Source organism: Euleptes europaea, chromosome 1 (genome assembly GCF_029931775.1).
Source record: "Euleptes europaea isolate rEulEur1 chromosome 1, rEulEur1.hap1, whole genome shotgun sequence".
Classification (NCBI taxonomy): Eukaryota; Metazoa; Chordata; class Lepidosauria; order Squamata; family Sphaerodactylidae; genus Euleptes; species Euleptes europaea.
The window spans coordinates 89,870,129-89,884,819 of record NC_079312.1 but is presented as its reverse complement, the minus strand read 5'-3'; the positions used below and the strand labels follow the sequence as shown (position 1 = coordinate 89,884,819).

Genomic DNA, 14,691 nt, shown 5'->3' with positions numbered 1-14,691 from the left:
CCAATTTTCTCTACCTTTTAATGAGAATCAAACCGACTTACAATCTCCTTCCCTTCCTCTCCCCACAACAGACACCTTGTGAGGTAGGTGGGGCTGAGAGAGTTCTGAGAGAACTGTGACTAGCCCAAGGTCACCCAGCTGGCTTCATGTGTAGAAGTGGGGAAACCAACTGGTTCACTAGATTAGCATCCACAGCTCATGTGGAGGAGTGGTGAATCAAACCCGGTTCTCCAGATTAGGGTCCTCCGCTGATGGTACCTGATGAAGGAAGCTTTAACTCTCAAAAACCTATTCCCCAATATCTTGTTGGTCTCTAAAGTGCTACTAAACTTGAATCTAGCTCTTCCACTGAAGACCAACACAGCTACCCTCTGAATCTATCTCAGGGAGTAATTTTCATAAAAACATGGGAAACCTGTTGTAGATTTTTGGCCTCCAGTGTTTCAGCCATGAGTCTTGCTTATCCCTAAAAACAAGAATCATCAAATAGAAAAAACAAAACACCTGTAACACTGATTGAACTCATGACATGGTTTTATTACACCAGTTCAGTGATCTTCATTAGATCTGAATTCTAACACACGAGTGAAACTGGGATATGACTCCCTGGGCAGGGCCATGTGGACCCTAAATTGGCAATATCAGAGCCACATTCCAAGTCAGAAAACTGTTTTCATAAGACTTACCGCGGGGCCTGGTAGACCTGGTAAGCCTGGAGGTCCTGGTTCAGCTATGACCTGCACCTATGAATTTTGTTACACAATAAAATGTCATGACATAATACAGGCTATAGATGTTAAAAATATTCAGAGTGATTTCTCTGTTAAGATAATAAAGAACAATCAAATACATAGAGGGAAGAAAATTTTAACAAGATATCTTGAAACAGTAAAAGTTGCATTATAATGGGTATGATCCACTTCACTTCAGGAACTACACCTATCTATTTAGGAATTCCTGGGGTTCCAACAAAAAGGCAGAGGGGGCATCGTGGCAGGGGGAATGGGAGGTTTGTGCACACCTCCCATAGCTCCATTCAGTCCTCCCACTCACTTTGATCCAAGTGACTTCTATTCAGTGAAGGTGCTAAATGGGAATACAGGATGTACACACAGATGTATTCCCCCAACCAACTTTTATTGCTATCTATGTGCAAGCTTGTATGTGGGTAGAGAGGAGAAAGCATGCCTTCACTGAGCATAAGAGAATCCTCTACATATGGGCACTGTGCCTACAATGTACTGGATCACGCCCAACGTGTTGAACAAATGTCATTTACTACAGTCAGAAATTATAAAACCCGAAGTAGTTAATACGCATTGTTAAAATGCAGTGCATGATATGGTCACAAAATGTTAACCAGTTGTCTTGTTTTCTTGGGAATGCTTATCGTAGACTTTAAAAGTTCCTATTTTGATGAACATATTTTGATGAACATAAAATAAAACCATGTCTCTACCAGAAGGTAAAGAACAAATATCTTGTGTACACTAGTGTCAAGAAGTTGAGGTCCCTCAATTTCTTGGGTTTCATTATTTCCTTGGTTCAGGCCTGGAGGCCTATGAGTTTTGTGCTATTGGGATGTTAGAACAGTAAAATAGTTCCATTTTGAAACCTGCTTCTGGGGAAGGAATAAGATAGGCATCCAGCTGCTACTCGTTAAAGCCTCCTCTCCCCTTTTTGGAATGCAAGGCTGTGTGTTGTCACGGTAACTAATCGGTCAGCCACTATCTTAATGTTTGTGATGACATTCAGGTGCAGGGAGTTCTGCAGGCTTCACCACCTGAATGCATCAATGAGTGAGTCAGCATTCTGACCAAGCGATTAATTAACAGCTAATTACTTTCGTTTTCTCAATTGGCCTCTATGAGCTCATGCCATTGAGAAAACGAATATAAGGACAGACCAGTCCTGAGCAAATTATGCACGCTTTGGGGTACAGCAGGAGAGCTGTGCTGGCGGCATCAGAACCCATTTGATTTTGGCCCTTGAGGGAGAAACTCTGGTCAAGCTGACCTTTTGGAGAAACCTTTGGACAACCTTTTGAAACTCTTGTATGCTGAAAGAACTCTTGAAACTGGTAACTATCAGAACATTGCTTTTGAGAAGCCTTGCCAATCTCTTGAATATTAGAAACTGAAATATTGTATGAGTTAGCTATGCTAAATCATTTTGTTATTTTCTTGCTTAAAACTTCATGACTTTTATTTCCTGTAACCAGCATAAATCTTATAAAATAAATCATTAGCCTTTTAAATTGGCTGTGTCTATGATTCTGGGATTCCAAGCCTAAATCTAAGTGCCTTGTGTGTGTGTGAGTGTGAAACCACCTACCAAAACCTAAAACCTTTTGTGAGTGTAATCTTCCCCTAGCAAGGCCTCTATCTCGCAGGGTAAGCGTTGCACTGAATTTGAAGCTTGGTAAGGGTTGCCCTGAACTCTTGCCTGGAGGTTTAACTTTTGGTTCAGGGCTGGTGGCAGCTACTCATTGGACTTGGGGCGAAAGCCTGGAGTTTAATGTTTTGCTTTTTGGGAAACTTTTGACCAAACCAAAGCAGCCCAACTGGTGGAGGACGGTTGGAGCTCTTTGACAACTAGGAGGGCCAAACTGGATTTTCAGCTTTTCCAAACCTGGAAATGACTCAGAATGGCTGAAAAATAGGAAGCAGAGAGTAGGAATCAATGGTCAGTTCTCACAATGGCGGGATGTGAGCAGTGGGGTGCCTCAGGGATCTGTGTTGGGACTGGAGCTTTTCAACCTTTTCATCAATGACCTGGAGTTGGGGTTAAACAGTGAAGTAGCCAAGTTTGCAGATGACACCAAATTACTTAGGGTGGTTAAAACAAAATCGGACTGTGAAGAGCTCCAGAAGGATCTCTGTATACTGGAAGAATGGGCATTAAAATGGCAAATGAGATTCAATGTGAGTAAGTGTAAAGTGATGCATATTGGGACAAAAAATCCCAACTTCATGTATACACTAATGGGATCTGTGCTGGCAGCAACAGACCAAGAAAGGGATCTTGGGGTGGTAGTGGATATCTCAATGAAGATGTCAACCCAGTGTGCGGCTGCTGTAAAAAAGGCAAATTCCATGCTGGCCATAATTAGATGAGGAATAGAGAATAAAACTGCTGATATCATACTGCCCTTGTACAAATCTATGGTGAGACCACACTTGGAATACTGTGTACAGTTCTGGTCACCGCACCTAAAAAAGGATATTACAGAGCTTGAGAAGGTGCAGAAAAGAGCAACCAAAATGATTAGGGGACTAGAGCAACTGTCCTATGGGGAGCGGTTAGAACGCTTAGGGCTGTTTAGCTTGGAAAGAAGGCGGATGAGGGAAGACATGATAGAAGTCTATAAAATTATGCATGGTTTGGAGAGAGTGGACAGGGAGAAGCTTTTCTCCCTCTCCCATAATACTAGAACACGGGGTCATCTGCTAAAGCTGGAGGGTGAGAGATTCAAAACAGATAAAAGGAAGTATTTTTTCATACAACGCATAGTTAAATTGTGGAACTCCCTGCCCCAGAATGTGGTGATGGCTGCCAGCTTGGAGGGCTTTAAGAGGGGAGTGGACATATTCATGGAGGAGAGGGGTATTCATGGCTGTTAGTTAGAATGGATACTAGTCATGCTGCATACCTATTCTCTCTAGTATCAGAGGAGTATGCCTATTATTTTGGGTGCGGTGGAACACAGGCAGGATGGTGCTGCTGCAGTAATCTTGTTAGTGGCTTCCTAGAGGCACCTTGTTGGCCACTGTGTGAACAGACTGCTAGACTTGATGGGCCTTGGTCTGATCCAGCAGGGCCTTTCTTACGTTCTTAACGGAGTGGGCAAGACACAGCAAAAAAACTAGCAAAACCCCCTCACATCTACCTGCGCCTTCTACTAGCGGAGTGCTGAATCCAACTGCACATTATATGTACTAATTTCATTGCAAAACGCAAGAGCTACTTTTGCAGAGCAGATGCCTTAACTGAAAACAAAAGTTCTATTTCACATAAACTTGTCAACTTTTTGTATCGATTTGACATTCAGGAGTTGAAAACTTACAAGATCCGGTTCACAGGGTGCACCAGGTTCTCCTTTTGGTCCATCAATTCCCTAGTAAAAAAAGAAAGAGAGTTATGAATGCATTTCTAGATAAAGAAGCAAACGCTATCTGTTCCCCTGTCTTAGATGCCTTACTTTAGTTCTCCCCCCACTAATTTTTAGTGGGGATTTCCTATGGAAGATGGAGCTCCTTTTGGCTTTTATTTTATGCTAACCACTGGAAAATCGAATCGCATTTACTCTATAATGGAAGATTCTATCTGGGAAATAGGGCAGTATGTCAGCTTGTAGAACTGTTAGTGGCAATGTACAGTGTGTTTGTTACATCCTATGTTGCATATAAAAAGACTGTTTTATGCACACTGTTAATGGCATGAGAGCTATTTCTTGTGGTGAGATGTTGTGTACTGATAACTGAAAAGCACCTTGGTGGGAATGATCACACAAATCCTTCCCTGTCAATTATCAACATCCCTCCTGAGAAGGACAACTAATTTATTTATTTACATTATGTTCACCTATCTCACTGGGACTCAAGGCGGATTACACAGTGCAAGTCAATACAATCAATAGCTGGGACATCCAATAAATAATGCAATAGGGTTTGGATTTCAGAAATTTGAAAACAAGCAGAAATTCAATACACAGCTGAAACAATGCTGAAATAAAGCATAAGCACTTAAACATGACTCGTTAAACAATGCAGAAATTACCTGGAAGAAGCATGCTTACAGAAACAGACAAATATGCAGTACTATAATCTGCAGTTCCCATTCCTTGTTCATGTGGCTCTGGTTTTCCAACCCATACCAAAGCTGTGTAGGATCTCACCAAACGAAAGTGGACCCTATCTGACTAGCTGTACGCTTGCAAGGGTCTGAAGTAGGGTTGCCAACCTGCAGGTGGGGCTTGGAGATCTCCCAGAATTACAACTGATCTCCGGACTACAGAGAAAATGGCTGATTTGGATGGTGGATTCTATAGTATTATACCTCGCTGAGGTCTCTTCTTTCCTCAAACTCTACTCTCCCCTGGCTCCACAGCCAAAATCTCCAGGAATCTCCCAACCCAGAGTTGGCAACCTGAATCTGAAGACATGCCTATCTACTATTTCAGGCACTCAGCTGTGGATGTACCTCATGGCTGCCTGAGAATTAAGGCATCCATATTTATATGAACTATAAAAGGATGCCTCTTTAATAGTAACATTACATGGTTATGTGGAAGGGTTGACTTTACCTTGTGTTGAACAGCTACTATGGTATTCACTGCTTCCTGCGTTAGCACTGCTAACAGAAAAGAGAGAATGCCAATTTGTTGTCACCTTATATAGGAAGTGCCATTTTTGCAAGTGTCCATAGGTCTTCCCTAGGCTCCTTACACTGTGGGACTATGTGCCTCTGCTCCCTCCTCATATAATTTAATTGCTCCCAACTTCATGTGGAAGAACAAGCAAGGACAGTGGCCTTTTTAAGGCCTTATTTGCAAGTAAAAGTAGTTCCATTAATCTCCTCAAAGTGGTACCTGTGAAAATGAATGTTTTATAGCATGGAAGCAATCACTAGCAGTCATAGCATAATTATAATGATGAATCTGTACTGAAGACAGACATACCGGTGGACCAGACAAGCCCATTTCGCCTATCTCTCCTTTATGTCCCATTAATCCAGGGCTTCCTTGTTCTCCTTTCATTCCTTTAGGACCCTAAAATGTAAACAAAAGAGTAGATACACTTTCATTAGCAGTATGCTTTCTGTTCTCTTCTCACTAGCCATTAATCTTACAGGGGAACACATACATTCTGCGTGTGTACTCAAACTTTCTTTCAGAAGCTATCCTTTCCCCAGGCATCTCAAATTGCTCTTAAAACCTGTAGCAAAGGGATTTGGAGGGATTAGTATGACAGCTTTTCAGAAGAGAAGTCAGGGCAACATAGTACTTACTGTACATAAACATTGGGGTAAATTCCTTTTTAAAAGTTTCTATAAACTGGAATAATCATCTGATAATACAGTTTTGCAGATAAGACTAGAACATGCTCCAGCCCACAAAAACGTTCAGTTGCCCACATGTGTAACTGAGGACCTTGAGTGGGGGGTCTTGCCTCAAAAGAATCTATATATATCATGGAAGGGTAGGCCAAAGCTGCACTAATTGCAAGGCTATTATCTCAATATGTAGCTCCTTCACGAATAATTTGTATCTATTCTTCCTCTCCTCAACCTTCTCTTGCTGTGAAATTGCCATTTCAAGACTAAGTTCACCAACACATTCAAAGGTAATTTTGTCAAGTGCCAAAAGAAATCACTGGGCTACTGTGATGTATCAGAAGCCTGGAGGGCCAAAGAACTCTGGCTTCCCATTCATTACAACAAGTAAGTTCAAATTCAACATATGACTTAAAACAAAACAAGAGAATTGCAAAATGAGAAAGGAGCAGATAGTAAGTTAGCATATTAACAGTAAATTATCCATGGGGGAAACTGGCAAAGCAGTTTCTGGATCTCGATCAGGATCTAACCTGAGGGTGAAGAGGGCTGATATTAAATGCTACACAACACTGTAAGCTACACAACTCATTGTGTATTCCCAGTTTGAAATGTCAGTAAAGAGGGGACACAGACAGGACATAATTCTTGCTTACAGAGGGGGGGGGGGCTCCCTTTCTTGCTTACAGACAGCCGGCTAACCTAAAACAACTTCTCACCCATGATGATAAACTACTTAACAGGAACATGGACTCTGGCACCAAGGCCTGCAACAAACCAAGGTGCCAACTTTGCCCTCATATAGATTCTAGGAACATCATCTCTGGATCCACCAATGTCAGCCATACTATCTCAGGTTCATACTCCTGCTCATCTTCTAATGTGATTTATGCCATCACATGCCAGCAATGCCCTTCCACAATCTACATTGGACAAACAGGTCAGTCTCTTAGACAAAGATTAAATGGACATAAGTCTGACATCAGAAACCACAATATTCAAAAACCAGTGGGAGAACATTTCAAACTTCCAGGACATTCTGTTGCAGATTTAAGAGTAGCAGTTCTCTTACAAAAGGATTTCAACGGGAGATTGGAAAGAGAAACTGCTGAATTACAGTTGATATTCAAACTAAAGACAATGCATTTACCTGGGCTGAATAAAGACCTTGCATTCATGGCTCATTACCAATGCTGATTTCTCCACACCCATCTCTCCCCTGGACATCACAGACTCTTCTGCATACCACACCTAAGCCCATTACGCCTGCTATTCACATTTACATACTGTTAACATTTACATACTAATGCTTGTCTGAATTAACTCTCCTCTACTTAAAGACAGATGGATTCACAATCTAGCTGTATCTGAAGAAGTGAGCTGTGGCTCATGAAAGCTCATACCCTGCCAGAAAATATTTTTGTTGGTCTTTAAGGTGCTACTGGACTCTTGCTCTTTTCTATTAGGACATAATTCTGTTTGGGTGGCAGAATCTAAGGCAGCTAGGGTTGCCAGCTCCAGGTTGGGAAATACATAGAGATTTTGGGAGTGGAGGAGGGTGGGATTTGGGGAGGGGAGGGGAGGGACTTCAATGGGGTATAATGCCATAGAGTCCACCTTCCAAAGTGGCCATTTTCTCCAGGTGAACTGATTTCTGTTGCCTGGAGATCAGTTGTAATCCCAGGAGATCTCCAGATACCACCTGGTGGTTGGCAACCCTAGAGGCAGTAGCAGGTGAGGCTTCCCTGACAGGCAAAGACTACAGAGGCATGAAGAGGAGAGGCCTTCCCAGGCCAGGTTTTCACCAGTTTGCTGTTCTCTAAATACTCAAAGCCCACTCTGCTCCCTCAGAAAGTTCCAGCAGGTAGGCTCCTTAGGATTCCAGGAAGCTTTGACTTTTTGTGAAGCAGTTTTATCAAGTCTGATAAGAATGTCCCATTTGTCAGGTCATCAGAAGGTGCTGAGCTAATGCTGGACATTTTGATAGAGATTGCAGCTGTTCGAGCCAACTTCCCCATACCCACTCTCCCCCTCAAGCATTTTCCATATTCACTAGTTTAAATAATCTTGTATATCTATAACATGCACTGGTGGAAATCAGGATTTGCGCACAGACAGACAGACGGACGGACGGACAGATAGACATAGTAGATACAGAGAGGTAGAGGTATACACATACTGGTAGACCAGTCATGCCAGCTTCTCCTATGTGTCCTTTCTGTCCCATTGTCCCAGGGCTTCCTTGGTCTCCTTTTGATCCTTTAGGACCCTGAAATTTAAGCAAAAGAGATTCATTGGATGATACATTTCTAATAATGTTTCAGCACTGCTTCCTGAGAGTATATTAAACTTTGTTGCTATAATAAACAGGTATAGCTGAGAATCAAAGACTGATTATAATAATGTAATATAAATTAATAGATCAAGGGAACATGGCAATTTAATTTTGAAGACACTGGAATAGCTGTTAAGCATGCAGTCTTCAACCACAAATATGAATAATTATTTCCGATATAATAAAGATTTTGATGGTCAGTTTGATTCTGATATATAAACACTTATCCTGTACACACTGTTAAATACTTATTATTAATTCATTTATTGACTGGAAAATATACAAAATATCTTGTATGTTTAATATTTTTGATATTAAAATATCAAAATATCTTGAATATTTAATAAATACTCAGATGGATAGGGTGATCATGTGATACTGCCACTGTGTCCTCTACCTTTGTGGAGAGATAGTGGGGGCAGACAGCCCATTCCTTAGGTGGGGGGCTGAAAGTGCTCTGGAGGCGGCATGAACCCGCCGCCAGCGTAAGTGGCCTCTTATCAAAGTGTAAGAGGCACTTATACTGGTGGCAGGAGCAGTTCCGTTGGTGCCTGGGCGCCGCAGAGCTACATGCCACTCCTCCACTGCCACAGTCTCTCCGGGACCTCAATCCCGGAAGAGAAACGTGGTGCTGGCGTCGGGAGCATTCCCGGGGTGTTCCTGGGGGTGGAGCTGACAGTAGTCAGCTTCCAAAGCCCCTCCAGCCCAGGAATGGCCCCTCCAGCAACAGCGTCATTCTCCCAGGGTTTTTTTTCTGGCACAGCATCACTGTTTTCTATGGGGGGGAAAGCCCCATTTTCTTTTTTAAACTTTAAAAAAGGCTTTTTTAAGCCTTGCAGCAGCTGGGAAACCTCTTTGGAGACGCTGTGGCATCCTCGGCTATAGTGTCTCCGGCCACCACAAGGCTCAGGAATGAGCTGCAAAACTTGCAACATACCAGAGAAAGGAGCCAGCACTGCTATAAAATGATGCAGTACTTCCTAGTAGGAGTTGTCACAAATCCTCTTCTATATAATCTCTCACACACTCCCGTACTCCACGTAAGGATTTTTTTGGCCCAGAACTTTGGCACCTACTTATATTTCAACTGTGAAGAATATTTGGCATTCGTGAATATTATTTTTGGGGTATAAGCTTTTGAGAGACAAGAAAGCTTATACCCTGAAAATCTTGTCTCTAAGGTGCTACTGGACTCGAATCTAGCTCTTCTACTGCAGACCCACATGGCTCCTTGTTAAATTATCCCCTTATTTATATTTAAATTCAGACCATTCCAGTGAGCAAGGTATATTGTGGCATCCTGACAGCCCAAGGCTACTCTGATACACCAAGCAAGGTGTTCAGGACTGGAGCAAGTGTGCAGGTATGGAACACGGCTGTATAGCCAGAGACAAAAGGGGTCTCCTGGCATCCATCTTGTGTGCCAAGCTACAGAGCCAACTGGGCAAGTTCAGGATTGTTTGCCTATTTCCCCTTGGGAGGACACCAGGTGTAACCTGGACATAAAAGGACAAAAGCCAGACTTATTCAGCGTTTGTTTAGCCCTCTCCTGCAGCAGATAAAGCACACCTCAGTAATCTCATCCGAGACAGAACTCCATTGAGACAATTGGGATGGACACAAATTAACTCATCAAGTTGCTAACTGAGCCCTTTGACTCACCCTATCTTTCCCCTGACAGTTTCCCAGACCTCGCCCTCAAATGGAAATCTATAGCTGATACTTGGGGGTACTCAGCCCAAAGTACCTAAGGCTTTGTTTCTGATCTATCTCAACTCCTGTTCTTTTCTCACCCCAACTCCCTAGACTCATCAAGAGCAATCAGTCCTTTTGGTCACTGGCAATGACAGGCTATTTCCAGACATTGCCGGGCATAGTGAAACCATACCTACAACTCCTATTTGGGGTATAAATATCTACCCATTCACCATGGCAAACTGCTGGCATTTTTCCTTGGATCAAATACGTGAGCAGTGTACTTGCATGTACAGTTTTCCTTCGCTTTCCTTACAAGAAAAGCTGGTCATTAGTCGTCTCCACACAGCTGCCTCTATCTGGACCTCCCTGGATCAGTAAATATGCTTTCCCCTGGGAACCTTTAATCCTCATGTCTACCCCCTCAAACCTTTATTTTCCTAGTTCTGAATGTATTGGGATTTGTGTGTTTTTCTGTGAGCGTGTATAGAAATTTGATTACTTTTAACAAACCCTTAAAATTTATAAAAGCTTCTTTATTGGGAACCTTTTCCACTGATGCACTCATCCCTGTAAAAATAGGTTCAAAGATTCCAACACCAACCTCTCGCAAAGCTCTACCAGTCTCCTAGCTAATTTCCCCCAATAAAAGGAGACCCCACTATTTGGCATAACAGGCAAGATACAAATTTTGCTGCATAAATTCAAAATGCCTGGTACAGTAAAATAGTAATTAACAAGCGATATATGTAAAAGGCAAGCGAGGAAGGAAGAAGAACAAAAGAAAATATCTGCAAAATTGTTCATGTGTTCATGCTTGGTATTAAAGATGACATGCTTTACACTACTTGAATGATTCCCTAGAAATTCTTTCCTGTTACAAACTTCTGCCATATCATATAATATCTAAATAAATATACCTTCTCACCATCAACCCCAGGTGGACCAGGCAACCCAAGCTCCCCCTAAGGAAAAAAAATATAAAGAATAAATTAGGACGATAAATAAACCCAAAACCAGCCCAACAAAAATCACATTCCCCAAAAGAACTGTCCATTCCTCTTGGATTAAACATTTCAGTCAACCTCAATAGTTTAAAGAGCATAAACAACTTTACGGTATTTTAACAGAAATTCTAGTTGCCACTGCAACACTGTTGCCAAGGCAACATTGTTACACTGTTGTAAATCCATTTAAGTTAATGGGCTTGGGAGGGTGTAACTCTGCTTGGGATCGCCTATTAATCGATCAGAATTTGTGTTGTTCCATAGGAAATACTCTGAACGTGTACAAATATAATAACGAATTAAAATATTTATTCCTATTTGAAAACAATTGAGACTAAATGATATGAAGTCCAACCTTTGAATTCTGAACAAAAGTGTGCCGTGAACTGAAAATAATTGAGACTAAATGATATGAAGTCCAACCTTTGAATTCTGAACAAAAGTGTGCCGTGAACTGAAAAAACAGGATTCCATACATGAAAAAATTTTTTTTTTGCTAGACTTGAATACCCATGCTTCTTCAGAACATAACATGACACCATTACAACAGCCTCTAAGGGCTTCTAGAGTTATGACTGCTTGTAAACTAGAAGTGCTTTATTGACAAATCCCAGTTCATACCATTGGAGAACTTACAATGAGAAACAAGATATATTAATTGCTGCAATATTTTATAATCTAATAATTCCCCTCCTGTTGCTCTTTGAAAATTTAAATTCACTATCCACAACTCTGATCACTATAATGCTTCAAAAATTAATGCTTCAATTAATTTTTAAAAAATTGCATATGAACTAAATGTAGTGTCACTACGTTCAGTAGACGGTACAGAGCAAAATATGTTTTGTATAAAGAGAATGAAATCCAACCTTCGGTCCTGGGGAACCTGGTGGGCCCGGTGGCCCTTGAGGACCTGGTGGCCCCTAGAATAAAGGAGAATAAGCTGTCTGTGCATTGCTGTTTAAAGTCTAGATTAAATTTCTGAAATAACAATGTACCATCTCATTCTTTAATGATCAAACAGTACCATTTTTAAACACATAGAAAATGCCACTTGGGAAGTTGTTGTGGGGGAACAGGGACAATTAGGTACTAAGAAACAATAAAATAATTTGATCTAAACAATGGAAAGAAGTGGGCAGGATCTCAATGATCCTCTCCAGCTTTCTCCATCTGTCTTTGGGGAAGCTGTCAGAACTTGCACCAATCAGAGCCTGGCTTACTTGGCTACTTCTCACATGATGGACTATGTAGCCAGGGTCATAATTGTGAAAAACACCCTCATGATTTGAAAACCAAGAATAAGTCAGGTATGAATTATCAGATTCCAGACCCAAGCCTCAAACTGAAAGTCTATGGCTTCTGTCTCCCATAACAGATATTCAGGCACTGCACTGAGGGAAAACCCTTCTTGGTAGCTTAATTAACCCAATGTAACAGCAATGGGCGTAATCTCACCCTTGGTGATTTCAGTGGAAGATTTAAGGAAGTGAACAAATCATGCCCAGAGAGTTTGCAAAGAAAACAAATGATCACAGCATCAATATTGAGATTTAATAAGCCAAAGGAACTGAACAACAAAGCAAGTAATGCATTCAGGGTTTCATGATCAGTATTGCTTGACATACATCAATCGCATTGCAAAAGATACACGCTCAGGGATTATCAGTCATTATTTCATTAATAAAAACCAAATGTTTGGCAAAACTTGCTAAAGACCTTACATCCAGAGAGCACCCAAGCCACATGCTAGGTCATTCCAACAAACCAATTCAAGCAGGCATCTGGCATACAGCTATTACCGTCAATTTGAGTTTCCCTGTAGCCTGTTATAAAACAATTAGGGTGGTTTTCAAATGCATCTGGAACTGAATATTTATGCTGCTCAACTGTTTTGACATTAGCTAAAATGGCAGGATTAAAACACAATCTTTTCTCAAAAGAAAAATAATACCATTTGGACAATTCTTTTTGCAGGGAACATGACTGAATGTCTCCCCACCCATACTGCTATCAGTTTCCTGATAGCCTTCATTCATAGACAGAAGTTACTTGTTAGAGAACACCTTTCTAATAGTTTCATTTGTGAGTCACTTGGAGGAGCTGTTTGTCCACATAACACATACAACTGGGTAAAAATGCAGGCAGCCATAACTGAACAATACCTGATTCTCCCTCGAAAGGTCCCTGGCTTTCTCCAGATGTTTCTGAATTTGCCTGCAGTTGTGCTAGCAGCTGCCTGCAGCTGCTGCTAGAGACAGTTTGGTTGTCAGTACGATGAACAGTGAAGGTTTGTGTTTTGTTTAGTTTTTGTTCACTAGTTTTCACTCATACAGAACCAACACAGGGATCAAGATATGGAGATATAGCACCAGAAGAACAACTGCACCGGTCTGGTACAGACAGTACAGAAGACACCATATTTGAACCTCACTTCTTTACAGAACCACTAGGCGTCTTTCCCCCCTGTAATGTTATTGTGTCTCCATCATTCTTATTTCAAGGCCCTTTGGCATTGGTTGTCCTTCACTGCTGACAAGTGAATAGCAGCCTTCCTCACTGGCTGTAAAACTGTCACAAAAAAGACCAGTGTGCACGTGCACTTCCTTTTTATACATGCAAATGGATTCTTTGGACCCTGAACAAAACCCCCAAGTTGGTTGTGTGCAAGTTGGTTGTATGCATTGATCCTGGCTGATCAATTCCTCCATCAGAAGTGGCATTATCACATTATAGCATAAAAGTTACCTTGAGAGCTTCCAAGATTCTACCATCATAGTCAATTACTACAGTATCACCCTGTTCGCCTTTCATGCCTGGAGGGCCCTGCAAAAAAGAAAAAAAAAGCGAAGAAAGGTAATCATGAATACCAAGGTGGAAGACATAACAATCTGCTTTTCATACAATTTTAAGAAGCCAAATTAATTCTAATGCAGAACTGAAAGAGTTCAGTACTTTGATTGCCAGTCATGATCATTATTATCCACTGTAGGAAGACCCATGCCACACCTGCACTGCAACAATCCCACTTAGTTCCATAACATCAAAATCACAAGATGCCATAGTCCCGCTGCACACCGCTTTTCAGCGTTTAGTTTCAATTTGTTCACTGTTAGCTAATTAGCTATCATGGCCAGGCAGCGATTCAGGACCTCTACCGCTTCACCAGCAGATTTGGAAAAGGATATATACAGCTGAGTATCATCAGCATATTGATGACAACTAACCCCAAAGATATGAGTGATTTGTCCTAAGGGCTTTACATAGAGAGTGAAAAGCATGGGGGATAGAATTGCTCCCTGTAGATTCTTGGCACCTCAGTATGAAAGGTAAAGATGAGACACACAAACCGCCATTAAGGATTATCAACAGCCTGTCAAAGAGTCATCACTAGTATCCATCCCCAACTGTACATCCACAAACAAAAGTCAAAAAGACAGATTCTCATGAAATAATTTTCTACTGAAAATTTATATAGCTGTCAATTGAGCTGATCTGACAGCAAAGGTTTATCTAATGCAATCTACTGCTCTCCTCCTTGCATAACACAGCATACATTTCTCCTAATGACATTAAACTAATAAAGTTGCTTAATGACTG

The 14,691-nt window shown here is 41.4% G+C and overlaps 1 protein-coding gene across 1 annotated transcript in view; it reads right to left on the bottom strand.

Moving 5' to 3' along the window:
• Positions 1-14,691, bottom strand: part of LOC130475803 (collagen alpha-1(XXIII) chain-like) — a 428,306-nt gene that overhangs the window by 18,879 nt on the left and 394,736 nt on the right. Inside the window, 7 exon segments of the mRNA XM_056847672.1 lie at positions 687-743; positions 4,067-4,117; positions 5,681-5,770; positions 8,234-8,323; positions 11,005-11,049; positions 11,961-12,014; positions 13,840-13,917. Coding sequence (XP_056703650.1) covers positions 687-743; positions 4,067-4,117; positions 5,681-5,770; positions 8,234-8,323; positions 11,005-11,049; positions 11,961-12,014; positions 13,840-13,917 — 465 coding nt within the window.